Below are 26,735 nucleotides of genomic sequence, written 5' to 3'. Positions count from 1 at the left end.
ATATTTCAATGAACGCTTATGGATAGGAGATCATTTTAAGTAATATGTGTGGTTGTTGATACAGGACAAGGGTAGCAATTAATCCAGATAGGTGGGTTGCCTGGGTAAAGCTATCTCATCACTAGTGCTGAAGTAAAATTTACTTGCCAGTCTGGTTAGCCTCTATATATGTGAAATGTTCTTTACCTTAGGTACCAAAGTGCCTCATATCAGCCCTGGAAGGATTCACCCGCTCTTCAAATTACTGAACCCCAGAAACATACAGCAAAATCCTATACATGTCTACTAATTCCCAAGGAAGGATTGCAACCTCAGTATCTTACCAGAAAACCTCAAGTCTGCAATATGATGACCAATACTATGCCATTTAATCTCTTCATCTTTCAGTGTTGCAGTTTTAACCCTCATGCATGATTCTGCATCCCCAAACTGCAGCATGGTTTTGCTGCCCCCTCCCTGAATATCAAATTTGTGCAATTGCATCAGTATGCCCAAATATCAACAGATGCGCCAATAAATTTGATACAATTAGACTGGGAAAGTGTGGCAGTCAAAATGTGAGACAAGACTGAGAAGTAGTCAGGCACAACATCTGCCAGATGAAATTAGCAGACAAAATTTGCTATGTATCTAGGTGAAAAGGGCTCAGGGATGAAATGCCACTAATTTACTGTTAAGCAACCCTTCATGTTACTGCTTTGATTCCTATCCCTGCTCTTCTCACAGAGTACATAGGCCCTGATCTAGCTAAATTTAGTAGCCTTTCATTCTCATAGAAAATAAGTTAGTCATGCCAAACAAGCCCCATTGATTTTGAGCATGACTAACTTTAGCTGGAGTGGATCCATTCTTCTGCTTATAGTTGTCATGGCAGGGAGATTAAAACTGCACAGTGAAATGTTGCCATAGCAGATTATGTAATGTGCAGCTTGCATTTTTGCTACAGGTTACATTTAAAAAAAAAGAAGACGCAGGGTTAAATGTAGAGTCAAAAAAATGATTAAGAGATTTATAGGCGAATTAAAGACAAGGGAGCAACATTCCCCCCCTGAATTTACAATGTTTACCAACGTAACTTTCAGCAAGTGATATTAAATTTTACAATTAAGATGATAATGTATGCTACCCCTCTTCCATCTGGTAGTGATAAAAGCATTTAATACCTATATAACTGTTCTTGCTTCCTCAAGGATATCCTTGAGAAAGACAGGGCAAATTTGAAAATACAACTTGTATGATTATAGGTATTGCTAGTTGAATAAAGGTAAAGGTAAAGGTACCCCTGCCCGTACGGGCCAGTCTTGACAGACTCTAGGGTTGTGCGCCCATCTCACTCAAGAGGCCGGAGGCCAGCGCTGTCCGGAGACACTTCCGGGTCACGTGGCCAGCGTGACAAAGCTGCATCTGGCAAGCCAGGGCAGCACACGGAAACGCCGTTTACCTTCCCGCCAGTAAGCGGTCCCTATTTATCTACTTGCACCCGGGGGTGCTTTCGAACTGCTAGGTTGGCAGGCGCTGGGACCGAGCAACGGGAGCGCACCCCGCCGCGGGGATTCGAACCGCCGACATTTCGATCTGCAAGCCCTAGGCACTGAGGCTTTTACCCACAGCGCCACCCGCGTCCCCGCTAGTTGAATACCATAATGCTATTTTAATAAGGATTTTTTGATTATTAAAATAAGGCATTTTATATGATGTCATTTGTTGCACAACGCTTACAAGTTCTTTTGCCATCAGTGAGTTAAGAAATCATTTAAATAAAATCAATGAACTTTATTTATTTAGCCTTTCCCCCCTCCCAAGCTCAGAGGGGGAAATGTCTTCGGAACTTGAATATGTAGATGCGCTGTAACCTTTTACTTGTGGGAACTAGGGCACATCAGAAGTTTGCTTCCTTTTCCAGCTAACCATAAACGCAAAATGAAGGGAGAGAGAAAGAAAAATTTAGTGGACACCTGGAGTGGGGCAGGCAGGGGGAGGTGTCAAAAACCACAGAAGGTGAAAATGCAAGAACAGCCTCATCACGGACTCTCTGGCAATCATGCCAGAAGCAAATTACTTTCCATGGGCTTCTGTCTAGCCATTCTTTCTCAGCTTCTGATTGCTTTCTCATTTATTCTTGTGCTGCAATCTTTTTTAGTTCATACTCAAGAGTCATTCCAAATAGATCTCCCTCTTTCCTCCTTTCTTCTCTTCCTTCCTCACCATGTTAAAATCTAAGCTACAGTGATTGGGGCACACAAACACATAATGACGTTACAATTGTGTATCTGGGCTCGCATGTACGCAGCCAGCACTCATTTATGTTCATGTCCACATTGCTGAGAGGTTTAGGATCTTTTGCTGGAGTTTTTACATGCACTTGCTATGTACTTCTTTGGGAAGCTTCAAGAGAACAGTCAGGGGGATCCACAGAGATCTATACTGTCGTCAAACCCCTATTAGCCACTTAAAAATCAGGTATGGCAATTCTGTTCTAGCATTTGATCTTTTTAGAGTTATCTTATCAATACCAATTATAAATGCAATTATAACATCTCCTGAGCACCAAGCACTACACTAGAAGTGGACTGTGGGAAAAATAAACTGGCAAGTCATCAAGAGGGTTTTTTTTGGGGGGGGGGGAATCCAGAGTATTTCTGAAAACTGTACAAGGTATCCCAAGATATCTTTACATTACAATAACCCTCAAGATGTTATTACATTTTTTCAGAAGAAAGAAGTATAGTCTGAACCAGCTTCCCCTAGCCTGGTCCCCTCTAGAATTTTTGGACCAATGGCCAGTGGCCAGGCACAATGTTAACTCTAGTCCAGCAACAGTTGGAAGGCACCAGGTTAGCTTAAATGACAGCTTCGTACAGGACTGTTTATCCTATATATGATCAGTACAACGTGTTATTCTTGGCCAGATTTGTACCCACCACCATATGGAAAAGCATGAGTGTGGGCTAGGTTATAGGTACTTATAGTCCACCATTTACCATGTGGTCCCATGTGTTTGTATAAATACAGTCAGTAGATATGACCGGGTGCATTTTCTGTGATTGTGGCATTTGAGGGCATAGCTTTGGGTTGCCACTGGCAGTAATATTAGTTTGCAGTGATATTTTCCCATATAACCATGACCTTAAAATTGGCTCATGTTGTTCCTCTGTAGGAGGGAAGATTGCATGTGGATTTTCAACAATTTGGGTCAGTTATGCCCCCCCCAAAAAAGAGGGGTGGGACTTGGTAGGTGCATAATGACACTAGCTGTGGTTAGCCCCATCCATACTTAAAAGTGAGTGGTGAATGCATCTTCCAAACCATAATACCAAGTTGATGGCAAAGCACATTCCCATCCACTTTCTCATGACACAAGTAGTGTGTGACAAACTACAGTAGAATCAGTCAGAAAGTCACTCTGCTCTCACAGTCACATATTATGCATGCATATTATTTAAGATCTAAATATTAGCTGTACACATTTATATGTATCTGGGCCCTGTTAGCTATAATGGGGCTTAATCACATGGTCTACATAAAAGCCCCAGGTGGTAAAAGATACTAAGGTTGGAACCCTATATTCACTCACCTGGGAGTAAGCCCCATTGAAATAAATGGGACTTGATTTTGAATAGCCATGCATAGGATTGCACTATAAGGCATGCTATTTAAAAACCAAATAAGTCCTTTTCATTTCCAAAGGTCTAATTTTAGAACTGTTATTCCACCAGACTGATGACACTGCTATTATTCAAAAGTATTGCAAATACCGCCCCTGCTCTTTGAGAACCAAATTCCCTTCGTATCTCTCTTGTGACCTGAGATGCCCATATGCATGAATTCATTGTCAACTCCGCCTGAATAACAGAATCCAGTCAAAGAGTTGTCCTGGCATTGCATAAATTTTATGGATCAATCACAAAATTAACCTCCTTTGGAAAAAATGGAATTTGCTTGGAGGGGATTGATTATAAAGTGGATGAGTGTGCACATAAACCTATGTGTAAATGTTTATGTGTGTAAACACACACACAAACACAAAAAATGGATACATTAGTTTTAAAGCAAAACATTTCAGTTTTTACATTCTTCAGCTGCTGTTATACAAAGAGAAATCTTGTAAGTGCTATTTGATGCTCAGCCAATGGCAGCAGGAATTAGAGGGCGTTCTCCTGGGCGCGGGACCAACTGACCAATAGTGGCGCTTGGTCCCGTGCCCAGGACAAGTCTCTACACTGGCAGGTCTACTGAGATAACCTTTCACATGGAATCACAGCCTGTTAGAGGGTCCTGAGGAATGTTGCAAGAGTCACAGTTCATGTGGGGTGGCTTTCGGGCAAAATATATTGAACCTTGTGGTTGATCTGAGAACGCAACTTCTTAGAACAGCCTCTCCCATCCCAGTGTCCTCCAGATAATTGGACTATACTCCCATTACCCAACCACTGGGCCATGCTGCCTGAGGCTGATGGCAGTTGTAGTCCAAGGCATATGGGGGGCACTAGATCGGGGAAAGCTATCCTAGAGTACAAGTGGACAGACTTCAGACTTCTCAGATCTGCTTTATATTTACCCTAAGATCTACCAATGAGACCCAGGAACAAAGGACATAAAGTTAGCCCATGGATTTGTTTTCAGTATCACAACTGAACTGAGCAGACAGTCTTTTCACACAAAAGTCCACTCCCAGTTAGCTTTCCTTATTCCAGCAAGTCTAATTTAGGTGTTGTTGCTATTGTTAAGCATTTGAGAGTCAACCCCCTCTTGCCAATAGGATGCAAATCACCCAGAAATCTAAGAGGATAATCCTGATCTATATCTGCCACCCTTGTCTTATCACTGCGGTAATGATGATTAAACTATTTTTATAGGGATGATTGTCCACTATTAGTGATCTTCACACCGAGTTACCTTTGATTAACCTCTGAGGAAACCCAGGGTCCCCTGAAACACAGTTTGACGAAACCCCCTGAAACATTTTGAATCTATCATGTTCTAACAGTGGCCAACCAGATGTCTATGAGAAGCCTGAAGCCTTGAGCACACCAACATTCTTTCCACTTCTAATTTCTAGCAACTGGCAATCAGAGGCATCTTCCATAATTTTTCCTAATCTTTTAATCCTAGTTAGTGATCATCCCTATGTCTCATGGGGGTAAATTCCATACCTCAACTATGTACTGTGTGAAGAAGAACTTTATTTTATGTGTTCTGCATCTTTCAACACTCAGTTCTGTTGAATGGCCCCAGCTTCTAGCATCATGGGAGAATGAGCAGGGGCTGGGGTGGCGGGGAATCTTCTTATCTACGTTCTTCGTGCCATGCACCATCTTAGGCAGCTCTATTATTTATTTTTCTAAATTAAAAAGCCTCAGATTTTGCGACCTTTCCTCACATAAGAGTTGCTCAAACCCCCTGATACTTTTGGTTACATTTCTTTAAAAAAGCTCTAACAATATCCTTTTTGAGGTGATATGACCAGAATTGTACAGACTATTCCAAGTGTGGTATTTAGGATTACAGTCCTTAGGCAATCTAGTACATAGCTCTATGGGATTTTTGTATAAATTTGGTAAAAATGCAAAATAATAAAGAAAACTATAATAATAATGGGTGAGCCCTCTTTATAAAATAAAAAGCGTTTCTAGCAAAATAAAACTTTGCAGCAAACAGCAGGAAGCTGGGAAAATAAAATTGCAATGGATGAAATATATAGTATATGCTACGGAAAGCAATTATTGAGGAACACATGCTTCATTACAAGACATTTTTACAGCAAGCCCACTTTGCATCACTAAAATTATACATGAATACAAAATAGAAAATTGCATATAATGAAGTACACTAACTTAGCATCAAAGACAAACTGACATGAAAAGGTAGATGTACAATTTACATGGATAATTACAGGCTTGTAAATAACCACTTGCCTAGTTGCTGGTGGTGAGTAAGTACTGCCTCTAGGAGACTAGGTAGGAAAAGGTTACAAAAATTGCTTCTTTCCTTTTTTTAAGGTCACTACTGACTCATGTAAGTATGTGTGGGCAACTGGGTCATTTTAAAAATTGCAACAGAGGATGCATGCATGTGATAATGTGTTATTTGCCACACTGCCAAACAAAATGATTGGGGCATATTGTACCAAATAGATTTGGGGGGGAAAGGGCTCTGATTTCCTGGCTGCGGCTGGTACAGCAAATTACCAGCTGTATCCAAGTAACAGCCATCTTTTCCTCACATGTAGCAGTCTGTGTGAAACCTACAGTGTGCATGTATGGTTTGACAGATCAGTGCCAAAGTATTTTACTCAGTACATAAATTCCATTGGGAGTGCAGTCAGTGATTCCTTTGCCACATTTTTACTGGATCACTGCACTATGGATATAATGCAAATCAGATTTATCCTGCCTTCATGCCCCTACCAGCAAAAATTAAAATAAAAAGCTCACATTACAAGCTTCAAGCCACAGGTATCTTAATTTTATTCGGCAAAAGAATTCTCTTTTCAGTACTCCTAACCAATGAATCAACCAATTATCACTTGCTCGGTTTGAGAAAGGAGCAAAAGCGCTGCCACCCCCCACAAAACCTACTGAAACATTCTTAGTTCAATTGATAACTTGTTTAATATAGTAATAGAATTAGGGCACAATTCTGTACTTGAGATCTGCTGCTCTTAGACCTTGGGGAAGCCCAGCTATGCTGGCATAACTGGGTGAGGAGGATGCTTATACCAAATCCTACATTGCTTCAACTCACATTCACATCTCTGTCAATGACTAAACTTTGCATCAAACTAGTATAAGGAATTTCCATCTCACTGGTGTCAATGGGAGGGCAAAATTACAATCGCTTTCCCCATTATCTGCTCTGCCCTTGTCACCCTGACAGAACATAGGAAATGCTGTAACTCAACACCCACTCACAACACAACCAGTAATACAAACTACGCATAAACCACACATCAAATGATAGGTGGTGAGGCACAGGGCTGTATCGATGATGTTACACAGACTTTGAGCTCACAACAGGGAACCCCGTTGAAAGGAAATAACAGAAAAAGGACACTTTGCATAAAAAGAGATCAGTTCGCAAAAGATTTAAGCACCACCAGACGTTTCTGCACATTGTGAACACTCCCTACCCCTAGAACCCTGGAAGCTACCTGCTTCAAGGATCCAGGCAGGACCAGCCAACGGCAATCTCTACTCCCGTATAACAGCTGGGAATGCAAGGATAGAATACCCTACACAGATAAACAAGAGAAGTGTGAAACACGTGCTGTAACAGGGAGCTGCTCCAAGCGTATTCCTTGTCTATGCATGCAAATGCTGAGCCTTATCTGAACTGTATTGCTCTAACGATGCAATATGGTGTCCACCTACACAGGCGAGCTGCTATAAGCAGGTAAGCTCTCTGTTGGCGATCTCTTACCTCCTCACACAAACACTTACTGTTTCAAAGACTATGAACTCCAGCTGCTATCTATTGTTTGCTGTCCTCTCTCTCTCTCTCTCTCTCCTTGTTCTCCACAAGCAGCTCTTGCACAAGCACAGCACCAATCTCACAGCTCTCACAATGCCGGCCGTCCCATCTCATGACCTGCAGCAGTAACAAGGATGCTCTCAGTTGTTCCTCTTGCTCCAGGCAGACTGCCACACCCTTGCAAGGTTAATTGCAGACAGTTGTACCACGGATGATGCTCCCAGTATGGAGCTAGTACCTGGCAGATCACCAAGCCTGCTACCCTTCCGTCTGTCAAACCACTGACCAAGACACAGAAGCCTTGTTGAGACGGGTGTTTGGCAACCCTACAGATACTTCTTTCCCTTTCAGAATCTCATACATTCTGAGTGAGAACTTTGATTGTTTCACAAGCGTAGTTTCTTTGTTGCTATGGATGGGCGGATAGGCACTCCTTTGCTCCTCTCTAGTTTAATCTTGTCTCAGTTGGCCTCAGGATAGGATGGTAAGGAAAAGAGTGGTCTCTCCCCTCTCTGCTTACTATGGTTCTCTTGACTATGAGGGGGCCAGGCATCTCAGAGTGCACAGATAGGATAAGTGCTGCTGCCAGGTTATACGAGGCAGTCAGTTTGCAGGGAGGGGGATGAGGAGGGAGGCAATTAGTCTTGCTCTGATACTACCTGGCAGGACCCAACCTATCATGTAAAACAGCAGACAGTAGCAGATGGTGTCGTGGGGCTTTGCCACTTGCCTGGTCTACCTGCGGCTGCATGCTGGGACAGAGAGGGGGGAGCAGGGCAGCAGCAGGGTCGTCATGGTACAAATGGAGCCCATGCAGTTCTCTTGCCAGAACATTCGCACCATGCTGACCTCATTGCCACCACACGTCTATCCATCCCAGTATAAAGCAGACTCAGCCAGAGGGAGGTCAGGTAAGTAGCACACCATTTGCCACTGATAGCAGGAGGGCGTTTTGATCACATGGATTGCCAGTCGGAAGGGCTGGCTGCAGCACTCCTGATGATTGGCTCATATGCGCCTCCTGTATTCCTAACGTGGTATGTACTGGGACTTCCAATGTATCAAACACGAACTGTTCCACAAGACCAGGAATCTTCCTGTAGTCCTCGTGCTCCTGGGATCCTGGTGGGTCTTGAGACTGGGGTTGGGGTGAGTGAGCCACTGCAGGCTGCTTTTGCCACCAGTGTGTGTCTAGGGCTGCCCCCTTTGCCTCTCAACCCTGCCCTTCGGTTATTTGGCCATGGAGCCATTCCCTCCCTTGATGGTCTTGAACCCGTGTCTCAGGAGAACTCTCTCTGTGTGTGTATAGACACTCTGCCCAGGGAGCTACCGGTATATTGATGCCGCATTGTGTCTTTTCTATATTTCCCCATGTGCTGTGTTCCTAAAATACTGCTTGTAGGTGACATGAGTGAATTTGAACTCCTGCCTATAGGGATGCCTAGGGACTGGAAGTATTGGGGTTGTTGCTGGCTGTGCCAATGGGGCTATTGGAGTGGGAGCACTTATGTGCCACCTTGCACAATGTGTGTATGATGATGCAAGGTGGCTCCTGGGAGCACATCCCCTTCATTCAAAGGGGGCCTTCATGTGTGGGTGGCATGTCAGTATCATTGCTGGCACAGTCCCTGGTCAATATATAGTGAATTCTGTATTTGCCGTGTTGTCTATAAAGTTCTGTGGCACTTCCGCCAGTGTAGCAGCAGCAGAGCTCTGGGTTGTTCAGCCCACCCCACCACTTGCCATGCTACAGAAATTACATTTTCCATCGTTATGTATTAAACTACAATACAGATTTACAAGGGGAATGTACAAATTCCCACATATAAATTAACCAACAAATGTATGGGTGGGTGTGAACTTGTTTGAAAGTAATTATTTCACACCCCAATCATAAGCATGTTTACTTGGAAGTAAGGGAGGGCAAATCTGTCAATTTTTGTTTCCTGCAGTTCCTCATCACCCACGCCCACCCCCTATTTTATAGTTCTCCACATTTCCAGATAGTTTGCAATTTTTTTAAAAGAGTCTTCATGCAACTTAAACAGCAAAATTATCTCAATATACACATTTCTGCGAAGCAATTTCTCCTAATGTGATGCATTTTGTGTGTGCTATTTTCACTAATATACACATTTGTATGCACACCTTATCCTAGTCTATGCATTTCTGTACACATCACTTGTCTGGAGAACTAGATTGCAAAATTTGGGGAAGTGTGAATTTTGAACTATAGTTATGTTTCCATTTGTATATTGTTTCAGAATGTGTGAATTAGGCAAGTTCACCTTTAAATGCAAACTGAATGCAACCTCTCCCCCATCCCTACTTCAAAGTAAACCAGATTGGTAATAATGGGATTATAACTTACAAAATACATGTGTTTACAATTGCAAAGCAAGTATCAGTAAACACACAAAAGGCTGAAGCAGAGCTTTACAGTGATAAAGTTTCATGCACAAATAATAATTCTCATTTGATTAAAAGATGCAATAAAACAATAAAATGGCAAGCAACTCCTTCCCAGAACACACACCATACGTGAAATATTCCAGTTGCTATCAGCGAAATGTACTGCACACAAAATTTGGACAGTCAAGCATTTCAACCTAATACCATCAAAGCAGGTTTTAGGAACATCCCTAGATACAATATGAAAAAGCTCAGTATGTGCACCGTTAACATCAGTACAAAAATTACGACTGATTCCAATTGCATTCAGTTTTCCCCCTTCATCTATAAGTTTCTGGAATCAACTAGAAGGCAAATATTAAATCAACACCTGATCCTAGAATGCACATACTAATTTTCCCAGAATCTAAAAACATGGAAAACTGGTTCATAATTATTATTTAGCAACCTAATACAATCATAGGAAACCATAGCAATTTTTTCCACACAAGTGGCAAGTATTAATCATTAGCCAAATTTAATTAAACAATCTTTTATGCAACCCCACACTACACCTTTCTTAAAAAGAAGTTTAGGGAATCAGTAGGTTGTTGCTGATTTTAAAGACAGGCAAAACACATGTCATCACCTGTAAGGGCAACAATGTGGTTTATAAGCAATAATAAATAGTGGATCTGATGTTCTTCGTTTTCCCTAAAACAAGAGAGTTGTGATTAACAAATAGTACATTTTCTAGGAGAATATACTAGAAACTCTCCAAGTGCATTCTATAAATATGTTCTATAAACATTTTGTATATGAAACATTAGGTACAAAAATGGAAATGGTTTAAGTGAATGTAATATTTTCATTATGTTAAGCTAATATGGATTGGATGTGTGCATCTTTCCCACATACTGAAATCATAACATATAACTAAAGGAACATTTCCTAATAGAGAATCAACCTAAATTCTTGCTTCTGCTTGTTGGATCTGCCTTCTTAAAGGAGTCGCCTTAATTTCCAAATGGCTCTTATTTTACACTATTGTTGTTCACGTAACAACCCTTATGATCTAATAATGTTTTAAGCAGATCACTAGCTTTAGTGATTTGCTTATTTTAAATTTAATGCACTTATTATTAAATACAATCCCTCTCCCATGTTTGACCCATAAGTCAAACAAATATGTGTGGATGTCAAGCATGCTTGAGTTGCTAAGGCCATAAATTGGCATCACTGTGTGTAAAACTAAGCACAGGACAACAAATAGAGCCATTAATGTTGCTTCACTGAGGCTGCTCTTGGGCACACACAGCGACTATTAGCTATAAGCATTGCACTACCTTCACTAAAAAAACCAAGATGAATAGATTGTGGAAATCAGTGTCACTGTTATTTTACTGTCACTAGTTGCTGTTGTCAGGTAATTCACTTGGCTATGCCACTGCTTTCCAAAAAGCAAAAGCCAATTCACCCTTTCAGCATTAATTTAACAGAGTCTAAAACATTCTTCTTAAATTTTATCAGTAACGTATATGTGTTGGTTTAGTTCACGTTTCCATAACTGAAACTTCTTATTAAGTATAAGTTACATCCTAGAAAGCAGTGCATGGCTTTCTTAGCCAGGAAAAGCATTTCAGTATTGAAACACCTTGTGATAGGAAGGACCTCGTTTCCCAGAAGTGCAAACCTTACATGCTAGTACAAGTAGAAAAGTATAGGTGTTTGTTGTTGTTCTGAGGTCTTCCTAGTTTTAGTTATGGCAGAGATGATGCTAGTTTTGTCACAGAATCTGCAGTTTTCAAAACTCGGGAGTATTACCAGAATAGGAAACTACCTGATCTAAGGGAAAGAGAGAGAGTGCAGGTTTCCCATCACACTGCTTTTATGGTCTGTTTGCATTTTGATCAAATCCATTTGAAGCAGGAGTGTGTGTGTGTGTGTGTGTGTGTGTGTGTGTGTGTGTGTGAAACAGCTCCCTGCCACCACCAAGAGTGCACCACACTTTGCATACAGAAAAAAACCCAGAAATCTAAATCTATAATTGCATGATGCACCTGGTGTATCAATATAGGTAAGACTCCTCAAATACAGTTCCAATAACAGTTACTGTTACTTGAACTGCCTTCCCTTGGGAGGCTCACACACCTAGTGATAACCATGGTTAAAAACAGCCCAAAGAGACAAAATGAAGGAACGGTGGGGAGCCCACAGCGCTAGACTGTTCAAAGAAAGGGAAAGAAATTCAGCAAAACCAGCGTTAAGGTTCAGAAATGTAGTGTTAAGACTACTGTCCATGGTTTTCCAACCGGTGACAGAACATTCCCAGTGTGTTAAGAAATGTAATGATTAAAAGTCAGCCATGACTGGAGTGAGCCAGCTACAGAGGCTGCAAAAATAGGGTGTAGTGGGAATTGGGGTTCCCCCACATTCAACACTCTGAGGATTCTCCACTTCAGCAACTGTAGATTCTTAAAGCGACAGTGCCCCAGAATGCCTGCCTTGCCTTCTCATGCTATCAGTTTTCTAATACTGAAACAATGGGCTGTATTATAAAATACAGAACACACTACATACTAGTTATTACTTCACTCAAAACACAGTATTTTTATATGGATCTTCATACAATTTATTCACGGAAAATCTTTCTCTCTGTGTGTCTTCATTAAACCTTGCTTTCTTACAAAAAATAAAAATAAAAAAATGCCCACAATGCATTTAGATTATTGACACTGGAAATAATTACTTTCTTTACTTGATTCAATTCACAAATTACAATTATAAAATGCATTTCTCTTTGCTAACATTGTGCTTCAGATTGGAACGATGGGTGATCATTGCAAATATGAATCATCTCCTAGAGCTGCTTCGTGCTGGGATTTCTTTGTATTTATAAATTATAAAAATCTACAAAATCTAAATGCAAAGAAACAGGGCACAACAAAGGGAACAATAAAGGTTTAGCGGATTTACTGTTGCATCATGTTATCCTTCCAAGGTTGCCTTCAAACATTAGTATACACAACCCTTTGCTCCACACAGTGGGTATGAAATATACTTAAATCTGTATAGAGCTCCCAGGTTTCTTATCCTCAGCTTCAGAGGGTGGGATGGGACACAAGTTAGAAGTTATCTAGTTAGCAGATACTAAAGAGCAATGTATTTTGTTGTGAATGCACAAGCCACCTAGTTCAGTTGAAATAGTTGGAAGAACACTGATTTAGACACCTTGGTATGAATGAAGATAAAGTAGCATAAAATAATCCCACATATTCGGTATCACTCCCTTTATCTGGCATTAACTAATATGAAACAATTATCTCTCCAATTCTATACCAATAATTACCAGTCTAGACTAGAATTACCACTTCAGCCCCGAGCTTTAACTAGAAGGGTGGTTAGGAATCCATTCATTTACTTCTCTTTGGCACCCCTGACTGGGAGTGTGACAAGAATATTTAAACAGCTGTGGATAAGTCCTTGCCCATTCATTACCTTAACCAAATGTCATGATTTGGTTGCAGACCAAGCACTTTAAATGCCTGTAATCCCACTTCTGTACAATGGGCACAATTACTTATCTCCCAGACTTGTGATGTCATTTTTAGCATAGCTTAGCTGCCTCTTAACGCCCTGGAACCATCCAGTTTTGCTCATCAGTCTAGGCGGTTAAATAAGGCACGGGATTTCTTTGCCAGCCCCAAAGCATGCTTATGTACTGAAAGCGAGGGTTCTCGTTCACATTACTAAGAGAGAGGAAGCGAGTTTCTTCAGAACAAAGAACCCAGAGGAAGCCTCAGTTCCCCTCCTGTAAAATGGGCACAACCCTAAGAAGTGGCAGTTTCCCCCCTTCTTTGCCCTTTACCAGCGTGTTGGGGCCCAAGTTTGGAAACCACAGGCCATTCTTTCCAAGGCACACACAGGCGCATAGGACACTCACACACACACACACACACACACACACACACATGTACACACATACACAAAACACACACACCTTGGCGCCGCAACCTCCTCTTCTTGAGGCCAAAGATGCGGACCTTGGAAAAGATATCCACCAGGTTCCCATTGCAAAGCCCGCGGTTCTTGCTGGGGCTGTTGCGCCTCCTGCTGGCCGAGGGCCGGTCCCAGTGCTGCAAGTCGCGCGCCTGGCGCTTCTGCCGGATCAAGCCGCTGGCGATGGCCGCAGCCATGGCCTCGGTCCGTCGCCGGGCGCTCCGCGTCCGCGAGAGCCCTGCCCAAACGCAGCGGAGACGGGCACGGGGCTTGGCTCAGCCGAGGCGCCGACCCATCTCCGGAAGGCCAACTGGAAAGAAAGGCGCGGGTAGGGGCGGCGAGGAAAAGTCCTCCGGTCACCACATGGAGTCGCCTGGCTTCAGGCCGAGCGGGAACAGCAACAAGCAGCGCCCGCGGCGGATGCCGGGTCTTCGGCCCCGGCTTATTCCGCCCGCTGGTCCATGGCTGCTGTCGCCGCCGCCGCTCCGGCCGCCGGCGCCGTGTCCTCCTCGTCGTCGGGGCTGCCTCCGAGTGCCTGAGAAAGCAGCATCTGGAGAGCGCCCGCTTCGGCTCCGGAGAGAGCGCGCGAGCCTTAATCGCGGCGCTTCAGTCCCACCCTAGCCGCCACCCCGCCACACACTCGCTGGCTCACACGCGCACACACACGCGCTCACCCTCCTCTTCTCCCTTCCCGAGACGACTGAGGGAGGGGATTTGTCCTTGGGGTGGGAGCGGGGGAAAGGGAGAGGTGGGGGAAAGGAGGGAGGGGTAAGTCGCACCACACAAAAACCCAGCAGCGAGGAGAATGCTAATCAAAGGGAAGCAGGCGAGGGAAAGAGAGAGGTGGGCTCAAAAAGCCTCGCCGCGATTGAAGGGAGGAAATTGCTTGTCGCCGAGAGAAGCCCACGCTGCCGCCCCTCGGCTTCCAGTCAGGCTTTTGTGACTGCCGGGAGCTTGTCTGTGTGTGAGAGAGAGTGTGCGTTGCGCGGGCGCGCGCGTAGGGCAGAGCGCGCGCGCGTGGTTCATCTGTGTGTGTGAGAGAGAGTGAGTGAGTGAGAGAGAGAGATAGAGAGAGGCGGAGGAGGGGTGGGGAGAGGTTAGGGGCTTGACTGAGGGAAATTATGCGCGGGAAAGTGTGAGACGGCGCGCGCACGGATGTGAGAAAGAGAGACGGAGAAGTTGTAATTTGGCGTCTCTCTCCCTCGCTCCCAGAAAGTCTCAGCTCTCTGGGTGAAAGTGCAGCCGGAGCCAGGAAAGCGACAGACTGCTTCCCGCGCTTCCCCTCGCGTTCCCGCCACAACAGTCTTGCCTGCCCTGCTGCCCCACCCCGAATAAGCCGGCGCCCCGCGAGACCCCGAGTTCACCGGGGTTAGAATGACGAATGAACGGCCAGCACCGTAACGCATTAAGGATTCGCGCATGTAGTGGTGATGCCAGAGCAGAGAGGCTCTTCCCTACGTAGCCACGACAGACAGTGGCGTCGCGCGCGGGTCTCTTTGTTGTCTCCGCCGAGGCGGCTCTCTCTGAGGGACGTTTGTGGCTGCTTCGCCTACGGCGGGGCTGACGGGGTTACTCTGGCGGAAGGACGCGGCGGGGATGCGCGCCGCCTTAGGACCGGCGGCGAGGGCGCGAGGGTCACAAGTCGGCGGCGCCCAAACCCAGCCTTTCCGCCCTATTCTCTCGGGACTCGGAACCGGACACGCTGCTGCTTGAGGGGAAGACTAATTCCCAGGCAGGGGAGGGTGAGCTGGGAAGGGAAAGAGAGAGAGAGAGAGAGAGGCGCGCTTTCTGCTCCAGAGCATCAGCGCCTGCTGTGGCTTCTCGGACGCAGCCAGCTGACCACCAAGGCAGCCTTGGCTCGCGATCTCTCTCGGGCTTGTCTTGTTTCCAGGAGGAAAACAGGGAAGGGAGATCGCCCAGGCGTCCCAGACATCGTGGCATTCAAAGGAAAGGCGAACCGGTACCTCTTAAGATCATCTTTCAAAACAGGACGGACTCCGTAGCTTCTATTGCCACGCAAACACATTTAGTGGTACAAGTGGGCACCGCTAGATTTATTGAGTTCTGAAAAGTCAACTTCACCCTGTAGTCTGTAAGGCTGGAATTTGGCTCTTGGGGTGGGGGGGGGGGGGGAAGAGCCCCGAGATTAATTTATTTGTCTGCCAAGAGCTCAGGCATGTAATTATGATAACGCTCCAGTCAAACTCTACATGTCTGCTACAGATGGAGGCTCAGATGCGGGAGGGGGGGACTCACATTTGTTGCTGGGCACGTGCGGTGCATTTTCTTTCATTGGCACCTTAGCACAACAACGCCAGCTAAGGCGAGCAGCCCCATCGTTTGGATGTCCAAACTGGATTGATTCCGAGCTTTACCAGTGTGGCACCACCAGAATGAGTGCCATGTGGTGCAGTGGTTAGAGTGCTAGATGATGACCTGGGAGACCAGGGTTAAAATCCCCACTCAGCTGCTAAGCTTGCTGGGTGACCTTGGGCGAGTCACTAACTCTTAGCTGAACCTACTTCACAGGGTTGTTGTGAGGATAAAATGGGGATGAGAACTGTGTGTGCCACCATGAGCTCCTTCAAGGGTGCCAACTTGAATAAAATATTGGGGGGGGGGCAGGTAAGTCCCACCCCACACAATCAATCACAAAACATGGTGCACACACACCGTTTAAATGGCAATGCCTATCAACTGGGGGGGGGGGGCTTGTTGCGGCCACAAATATTTTAGGGGGGGAAATGGGACCTCAGCCCCTAGGAGTTGACTCCTATGATACAAATGCTAATAATAATAATAATAATAATAATAATAATAATAAGGTTTGTGCGAATTCCAGACATAAAAATTCTTCTGCAGACACACCCATAATTGGTACCAGATTAATCAGTCGGTGCCAAGATAGTTATACTGAACAAAATAGATTTTCAGTTATGTATTAACTATAACAACATTCACTTGTGAAACTTCAATAACTTTAGAACCTCACTCGCTATGTGAACTTTTAACTTAGATAAAACCCACTACAAGCCTATGTAAGCAGATACTCTTTAAGAGATACATATAGGTAGATCTACAGCTTCCTATACCAGCCAAAGCATCTGATAACTGGAAGACTGGACGAGCAAGAGAATTATTTACAACCTTACTCATTCTTCCCCTTCAGAGGGATCTTTTTCAACTTTAGCTGAACTTTTTTTTAAAATGCTTAGGCACAACCTTTAAAGCAAAATCTCCCAAATATGAACGCCAGAGCAGTCCATTGTTTAGCTGATTATTTTGTGTCTCTAAAGACAACTGCCAGCATCCTCTTAAATTATTTTATTAACAAAGCATAGTATTTACATTGAGTAGATGATGTTATGGTTTTAATTCTATCCTCCAGCTTCAATTTTTGTTCTTTTACATTAGACCAACATGCAGAAGCACATTTTCAGATATCTGGAGAATGTATTTTTGTGCTTCTGTGTTGTTGTTGTTTTGAAGTGGTTATGAATAAATGGAAATGCAAGCATTTATATTTTGTGCCAATACAAGGAATTCCTCCTGCTAGAATTTGCCCAATACAATTTACTGGCATTAAGCACTATTCGTTTCATCTGCATTTTGCTTTGGAATATATTCTTCAACACACAACATAATGTATCATTTTCCAAAGCCCAATGTTTTCTGCACAAATATGCTGTTTGCAAGGAACAGCTTTGACAAACTGCAGTGTTCTGTGGGAGCTTTCTCTTGATCTCCTTTAACTGCCTGCTCACTTCAATCAGGACCTTGGACAGTGCAAAACAAAGGGCTCTCATGGGTCCTGGTAATATATGCTAGTAAACAGGAGAGGGTTTTTAGTATAAACATCCCAATTAAGGGCATGGGAAATAAGATACAACTATATTGAGCCTTATACCTAAGATGCCCCACATCAAAACACACCTCAGATAAAGGCTTCCTGAGTAGTTTTCATAGAATCATAGAACTGTAGAGTTGGAAGGGACACCAAGGGTCATCAAGTGCAGCCCCCTGCAATGCAGGAATCTCAACACAAAGCCCCCCATCCAATTTGTAACCATACTGAACCCTGCTTAGCTTTGCAATGTGCTAGCAGTTTTGATTGCTGCACCACATTTTGAACATGTCATGCTAAGTTCTTCGCTTTGAACAAAAATGTGAACAGCAACCATTTGATTCACAGAACAGTGGTAATAATGGCGAGACTGAGAATAGCTTGTCCTCTAAAAGCTCTATAGACATTAACACTAATAACAGTAATACTAAGTACCGGTATGTTCCATTCAACATTAAGCACACATTTAAGTCCCATTGCTTTTATTGGGACAATATTATGAGTGTTTATGGCTCCAGTCTTACACACACTTATTTAGCAGTAAGTCCTTTTAAATTCAGCAAGACGGACTTCTGAACAGGCATTATAGGATTGCACTGTGATGCTGATTGGTCCATAACTAATCCTGTTGCCTCTAAAATATTACATATATTTATAACACATGGTTATGATTTCTGAATGAGCACTTTGTTTGCCAACAAGATCAAATGTTTTAAAAACAGCTTTTAAATGTTAGAAAATCGAAGACAAAATGCACATACAATTGTCTACCAGTGCTGTACTCCCTCATTATGGATTTTTGCTACATAGGAAAGAAAATAAGTGCAAACCTCAAGCATTTTTAAAACAGCTTGAAAAAGAAGCCACTATGTTTGTTTGATGGATATATATTTGTTTTTTATTTGCACTAAACGCTGTAAATAAAAGACCATCCAAGAGGATACCTATTCTACCCAGTGAAGTACTCTAATAGTCACTGTGATACATTGATAGGCATCTTCCTACATCATGTTCATTTCATTTATTCAAAACTGTAAATTTTATAGTCTCACCCAAAGTGAATCAGGTCATACATTTGCCAGTCTCAGCCTATGATGGCGGGTGCACAGAAAAGGGTGGGTGGGTTATAGTATAGAAAAGAATTAAAATAAATAGTGGAATAATGTGGAAGGTGTGATTTCCACCCATCCACCCCGGAAAACAAAAGTAAATTCAATTCTTCCTACTTCTAATCTGAAAATGCAGGATAGTTGTTTACAGCAATAGGTGCTCCAAGGGAAACTCAAGAGAGCCATCTGCTGTCTTAAATCTGCGATAAAATATTTGCACTTCAAACTAGAAAAAAGGGATTTGATAGCAGAAAGATTTTCAGAACATGAACATACTGTTTGCTTATGTGGCCACCAACTAACAAGGTATGGTTTTAGATTGAAGACAAGTGTCACACTCTCTATTAAAACATTCGCCAGTTTCTGATTAAAGACAAATATAACAAGTAACAGTAAGGGGCGGGGGGATCTTTTAGATTCGTTTTAACTCTCCTCCTACCAGTTCATTCCCAGGTGACTATCTAAAGTGCACAGTTACATTGTAATATTGTGGATGATTGGATGTATTAATATTGGCATTATAGAGCCATTTCCACCTTTGTGATTTGACAACAATACACTCTAGTGACTAAAAAAAAAAAAAATCACACAGGAAGAATCAAAATACATTGCTGCTACTAGGAAAGATTTGTGTATGAAGAGATCTGTAAGTGACTTGAAAGGACTTAGTTTTTCAAAAATGTCTGTGTACATTAATCCTTTTTCTATCCTTCCAGTAGCTAGGCTGTCTCAAGGCAATTACCGTACTTCCTTAGATGACATGTTAACAGTCTTAATCCAGAGTCAGTGGTGAGCATATTTTGCCAACTCATTATCTTCTTAAAGTCAATGAATAAAGGCAAAGGTATTAGCAAAAAGAAGGAAAAAACAAAGATAAGGAAGGAAGGAAGAACAGCACTTTTGATTGCTGGAATTACTGCAAAACAAGACTTTCCCCCTTAATAACTTGTTCTAATAAAGAATAGTAATGCTTTGGTAAATGGGATAAATACTGTCCAGACTTGTTATCAAACAATCTGTAATACGTTTTGCTGAAGCCTTTAAACCAACTTCCCGATAGATCTGTTATTTTCCTGTGCAGTAACTGTAATATACAAACGACTGAATTTGTCCTTGTTAATTTCATATCATGATTTTTGAGGGACAGTGCAATCCTGAGCTCAGTGGAGATTACTCCTAAATGAACACAGAATTCCAGCCTCTCTCACTGCCTAGCCTATCTCCCTTCTTTCAGCAGCTCTGGCCTAGTTGTCACTGAGATAATGAAGCTTGCATCTGGCCTGCACCACTTCAGTCTGCAGATGCAGGCTCAAACATCCATACAAAAAAATTAACTAAAAGCCAGCATGATAGCAAGAACATTTATCCTAAAAAGTGGGATATACATATTTCAATAAACAAATAGTTTTCTTTGGATGAGAGAAACACTGTTGGGAAGTAACGGTGGGTGTTCACACATGTTCAATGAATGTGAGATGGAGTAGTTGAATCACACTTGCCAGACACACATCTCAGTGGAGGCACATTATTTTATTGATGATGATGATGATGATGATGATAATTTTTATTTATACCCCGCCCTCCCCAGCCAAGGCCAGGCTCAGGGCGGCTAACAAGCAATAATAAAAACAAGTTGAATGAATACAACTTAAAAACAAGATTAAAATACAACATTAAAACACTGAAAAATTAAAATGCAGCCTCATCACAGGAGGAGAAAGGAAAAAAGAAAGAGGCGGAGGGAATCAAATTGACTCCAAGCCAAAGGCCAGGCGGAACAACTCTGTCTTACAGGCCCTGCGGAAAGAAATCAGATCCTGCAGGGCCCTGGTCTCATGAGACAGAGCGTTCCATCAGGCCAGAGCCAGTATTGAAAAAGCCCTGGCTCTGGTTGAGGCTAATCTAACTTCCCTAGGGCCCGGGACCTCTAGGGTGTTGCTATTTATGGACCTTAAGGTCCTCTGTGGGGCATACCAGGAGAGGCGGTCCCATAGGTATGAGGGTCCTAGGCCGTGAAGGGCTTTAAAGGTCAAAAGCAGCACCTTAAATCTGACCCTGTACTCCACCAGGAGCCAGTGCAGCTGGAAAAGCACTGGGTGAATATGCTCCCATGGCAGAGACCCTGTGAGGAGCCTTGCTGCAGCATTCTGCACCCACTGGAGTTTCTGGGACAGTTTCAAGGGCAGTGCCACGTAGAGCGAATTACAGTAGTCAAGCCTGGAGGTGACCGTCGCATGGATCACTGTGGCCAGGTCACATTTATGGCACTTATAAACCCAACTTTTCCTCCCAGGAACTCAAGGCACTGTGCATGGTTCTTCCCCTCATTTAATCCCCACAACAATGCTGTGATGTAGGTTAGGCTGAGAGGCAGTGGCTGACCCAAGCCTAAGTGAGCTTCATTGCCCAGTGGGGATTTGAACCCCAAACTCCCAGGTCCAAGTCTGACACTCTAACAACTACAATGCACTGGCATTAGTAAGAAAGGCAACTGCATGAACATAGGGCTCTTTCCCACTGACACTGAAATACACAGCTGGTAAGCAGCGTCAGGGTCAGCAGGTGTAATATCTTTCAGTGAATGCATGCGTAAGTTGTAGGAAGATCCTTATGATGTATTTGTAACCAGTTTATTTACAAATGTACAAACAGGATTGGAAGCAACCAAACTCCTAAATCCAGGAAGCACAACCACTTATCCTGAATCAGGGTCCCAGGAGAAGGAAGTATGCCCAAAACCTGCCTCAGTTTTAGCCACCTGTGTCCAAATTCAAGTCTGCTACAATTCATTTCACCCAGGGATGCGGGTGGCGCTGTGGGTTAAACCACAGAGCCTAGGACTTGCCAATCAGAAGGTCGGCGGTTCAAATCCCCGCGACAGGGTGAGCTCCCGTTGCTCGGTCCCTGCTCACAAGAGGGCAAAGAAGAAAAAACAAAAGGAAATTTCTCAAGAGATGGTAGATTCTGGCACAGGATAGCAATTGTTTGAGAGGATCACTTATCGCCTGGAAAGATCCATCCAGATACTTCACTAGTAGTTTTTGATACTTCAGGAACCCTGAACAATAACAAAACTCTTCACTTGATGAACATAGGCACAAGATTAGGAAAATATAATGGTCCAAACCAAAGTAAATACAGGCAACTGGCCCTTCGCAGCCAATACTGTAGCATTAACTTTGCAGCAATCCTTCACTGAAATTAACACAGAAAACAAAACATTTGAGGAAGAAGTAACACCTCATGAGAAGAGAAGACTCCCTGGAAAAGACCCTGATGTTGGGAAAGATGGAGGGCACAAGGAGAAGGGGACGACAGAGGACGAGATGGTTGGATAGTGTTCTCAAAGCTACCAGCATGAGTTTGACCAAACTGCAGGAGGCAGTGGAAGACAGGAGTGCCTGGCGTGCTCTGGTCCATGGGGTCACGAAGAGTCGGACACGACTAAACGACTAAACAACAACAACAACAACAACAACACCTGCATAATGAGCTAAACAGTATTTTTAGTCTGTGTTCAAAGAAATTATATATTGATAAAGTATATTTTAATATATATATATAGAGAGAGAGAGAGAGAGAGAGATTTATCAGTAGTGTCTGGTTAAAGAAATGGTTATGGGTCTGCCCATAGAGGTCTCTTTTCTACAACTTCATGCTGCACTTCCAGCTACATTTCTGGGCATTCAGAGCAGGTATGGATTATTGTTGACTTTCATTTAAATTGTCCCCATTTTATGCCTGCTGCACTAAATGGATATGGGTTTTTCCCACTGAATTGTTATTCACTGTGAAAGTTATTCCTTGCAGCAGAATTTATTTATTTTTAAAAGGACTCTGCAGAAGTAGAACTATCCATGCTTGCATTCAAAGTGTTGTGCTTTAATACATTGCTGTGCATCACACTACAGCACTCAAATCACTCAAGCTGTACCATTAATCCAGGTCACACACAGAACTGAAAGTGTGTCTTTTCAACAGCAAAGAAGCATATGCATGTTAATTAACTGTCCAGAAAAGTGTTAGCTAGTCACTTTCATCCCCCCTCCCCACTGCAAAGGGAAACATTCTGTTTCCTACCTAGAGCAGAAATAAGCATCTATAATATGCAGACAAAATACACTTCTAAGGAAACAGAAAGGCAGTATTTGAAATTGACTTTAAATTAGTTTTCCTGAGCGCATGCCACCTCCCTCCACCCCCACGAAAGTAAATATGCACCAAGAAGCTGAAATGGTTTCGGATTTCCATTCCTGAGCTAAAATTTGGCTGTCACTCAAGGATGTAAAGCTTATGCAGAGATGTGCAATGGGTAACAAGTAATGGTGAGACACCACTTGCTGTGGTCTGAGAATGATGCAACCAGTGCTAGTAAACTTAAAGCCTACTTTCAGTTGGAAATATTTAATTATTGACTTAAATCTCTTCCATTGAAATCAATGGGTCTAAACTTAAATGAAGTTGCCTGGGTCCTGCCCACAATAAGTTTGCAGGCACGAAACATTATAGGAACGTAAGGGGCACTGTGGGTTAAACCACAGAGCCTAGGACTTGCTGATCTGAAGGTTGGCGGTTCGAATCCCCGTGACGGGGTGAGCTCCCATTGCTCGGTCCCTGCTCCTGCCAATGTAGCAGTTCAAAAGAACATCAAAGTGCAAGTAGATAAATAGGTACCGCTCCAGCGGGAAGGTAAACGGTGTTTCCGTGCACTGCTCTGGTTCACCAGAAGCGGCTTAGTCATGCTGGCCACATGACCCAGAAGCTGTACACTGGCTCCCTCAGCCAATAAAGTGAGATGAGTGCCGCAACCCCAGAGTCGGTCACGACTGGACCTAATGGTCAGGGGTCCCTTTACCTTTAAGAAGTTGCCTTACACTTTGGCATTATCTCTGCTATCTGGCAGTGGCTCTGTGGTGTTCTTAGGATGAGCCAGATTGTAAATATATGCAAGGTCCCTGCCATTTGTAAACAAGAACCATCTGATAAGAGTGCTATATTTTTACACACCCATGGGAGAGTCATTATAATGCTTCATAATGCCTTTTCTCCACTGAATTCCCATCATTCATCCCTGAAAATATTAAGTCACGGAGAGTTGGAATTTACACTAATCTTTTAGATGCTAGAATGATGGAGGACATTGAATGAAAAATGGGGGCAGTCTGCCAAAGCTCACATCTCTGTGCTGCTGCTATGATGCCACTCAGCCGATGGCTTTGCAAGAAAAGCCAGAGGGAGAGCTTTTCTAAGGGAAAACATTTAGAAAGATGGAAAAATCCCAAGGCCTTGTTTTGGTTATCAGAGGGAGAGTAATCTTCAGGATATTCTGATTTACATCAGACAATGATTTAACTGGAGACGGTGATTGTGATCTCTAGACTACATAGGGTTGATTTGAGAGGGGTGGGGAGTTCTTAGTTGCTGGGAAATGTCTGGACTAACTAGAAAACCTAAGCTTGAACTCCAACTCCTCTTCCCAATGAAGCAGAATGTTGGAAGATTCAGGGCAGAACATAGCACAACTATGATATTTGCTCCCACAAGATGTGGTGATGACCACTAATTTGGAGGGCTTTTAAGGGGGATTAGAAAAATTCATAGAGAATAAGAGCTCAAAGTCATTCAGCAAAATTAGACTCAGGGGAGACAAGGATGGATTTGAAACAACACATAATGAGCTTACTATGGAATTCACTACCAGCGTTTGAACAGCATTAGACTTTCCTATGATTGATGTATGTCAGTGCTTATTAGCTACAGCTGCAATCCTATACACAATTGGACCATGTCTGAGTAGGCATGGAAAGGACTACATTGGATGACACATAAGTGAAAACTATGTTTTTCTGTGGTGGCGCAGCAACAGGAATTGCTATCGTGCCCAACCGATGAGTCTCCCAGAGGCTGCTAGCTGAAGCAAGACAGAATGTTGGATCACACTGACCTTTGGTTTGATCCAACAAGACATTTCTTATTTCTGTATTGATAGATGTGATGTTCAAGTGGCACCAACAATTAAAATCTCATCAAAAAGCTGAATGTCAAATTTTACTTGCCTTGCGCTTCTGACAAATAATATCTAGTAACTGTGCAGGGCCTTTCACACTTCACTGAAAGGAACATCAATAATCTTGGCCGATACTAAATTATTTTGTGCTCTACAAAAACCTCTGGGGATCTTAAACCAGATTGGGCAAAGCTGAAGTTATTGCATTGCTGCAGGTCACTAATTCAGTCTTCCACTTGTATTATTAGCAGCAGAAGTAGTAATTGTAAAGTTCCTAGAAAAATTAGGTGGGTCTCCCCCCCCCCAAAAAAAAATACAACAACAACCCTCCAGACCTAATTTAGAATGCACCTGTTTAATTGTTATTGGTAACAATAGACTGACTTATTCTATAAAGTGCAGTAGCCCGATTTGCCAGCAGTGGACACTGTTACACTAGTTATCTGCTCAAAAATGAGAGGAGAGTCTGCAAATGTGCACATAATCTCTTGCATTTGCTGATCGCAGGGTTTAAGAAATCTGTGCTGAAAGGATGCATCTATCCTAAAACTATGCCAGGATATTGCTTTTCATATATGCAATGAGGATAGAGACTTTGCTTTAAAATACCGAGTAAATTTAAACATTAACCACAAACAACTCCTTTATCAGGACCAACCAAGATGCACAAATGCAGTGCTAAGAGCTTTTGAGATCCACAGATGTTTCCATCAAATTTGGCATTACACACACATATGAAAAATGTATTTCTGGTGCACGACATAATGTTGGGCTCAGCCTGCAGATTTGTTTCATTCTTTAAAAGATAGAGGCTCTCTGAATTCCTGTCAGGTTTTACCTAGTGCAAAATATCTCAGATAAACAAAAAACTGAAACTGAAGTAGAAAAGAATGTTGTTGTTTTTTGATACAGTGGTTCTCTTTGTAAACAGATAACAGTAATGGAGAAAAGAATAGTTTATATTATACAGTTTTTAGTTTTTCTTGTGTCAGTAAAAGCCAAATTGGATAGAATTATCTAGTGTCTGAGACTTCAGTCCTGAAGCCACTCACCAGGTAGTAAGCCCCACTGAACTCAACACAACTTACTTCTGAGTAAACACATAGAGGATTGCACCAGAGGTAGCCAATGTGCTGCCCTGTGGATGTTTCTGGACTGCAGCTCCCATCATCCCTGACCACTGGCCATATTGGCTGGAGGTGATAGGAGTTGGAGTCCCAAAACATCTGGAGGCTGCCATACTGACTATCCCTGAATTGCACTGTAAAGGACTAGAGGAAGGTTAGGCAAAGTCCCATCTGCATAGGTAGAAGGCACCAGTGACATATTTTCAGCTTTTTCTTTCTTTCTCCAGATACAGAATTCCTTATATATCTAGATTCTGAGCTCTATTTTGTTTTGTTTGTGTTTTGTTCTTATGGAAATATTCCTCCAGCACAGTCTGTTTGAGGCTTAGCACAAAAGGTGGAATATTGACTTGAAAGCCTCGGGATATTATGTGATGCAAATCAAGCAACATTTCAATATTTATTGCAAGAAGCACAGAGTTCCTGGCACAACTTGAAAGCTTATCAATATTTGTTGCAGGGTAGTCACATTTTTTTTTAAAGCGACGTGACAAACTTTGACCTGTAGTTTTACATCAAAATCCCACTCCAAACATGTCAAAACGGAAGCTGTACCACTGACAAGATAATAAAGTGCAAAACCAAGCTAAGTAAATACATTTCATAGAAGCAACATCCAGAAAAGAAGCTGAAAACCATTTGCTAGGAAAGTATTTATCTGAGGCTATCAGAAGCTAGCAAAAATGTACAAAGAGATACAGGGGTGGAGAGTGCTGATTTAAAACAAGCCTTGGCCTCAACATCCTCGTCACACACTTGCTTTCACAGAATATAATTTCTGGATTCAG

General features: G+C 42.8%; 1 protein-coding gene across 5 annotated transcripts in view; it reads right to left on the bottom strand.

The window, feature by feature from the left end:
• The window catches only part of FGF14 (fibroblast growth factor 14), a 309,088-nt gene that overhangs the window by 88,993 nt on the left and 193,360 nt on the right, over window positions 1-26,735 (bottom strand). Inside the window, exon 1 of one of the 5 annotated variants that reach the window (XM_028728199.2) lies at window positions 13,905-14,464. The exons of 3 other annotated variants lie outside the window; for them this stretch is intronic. Coding sequence is in view for 1 of the 2 variants with exons in the window: in XM_028728196.2 (XP_028584029.1) it covers window positions 13,862-14,057 (196 nt within the window). In the remaining variant the exon portion in view is untranslated. Of the gene's footprint in view, window positions 1-13,861; window positions 14,465-26,735 lie in introns of those variants that run through there. One more of the 5 variants, XM_028728196.2, reaches the window with a different exon arrangement.

The sequence above is a fragment of the Podarcis muralis genome, chromosome 4 (assembly GCF_964188315.1).
Source record: "Podarcis muralis chromosome 4, rPodMur119.hap1.1, whole genome shotgun sequence".
Lineage (NCBI taxonomy): Eukaryota > Metazoa > Chordata > Lepidosauria > Squamata > Lacertidae > Podarcis > Podarcis muralis.
The sequence above is the reverse complement of the archived record's forward strand: the minus strand, read 5'-3'. Positions and strand labels throughout refer to the sequence as shown.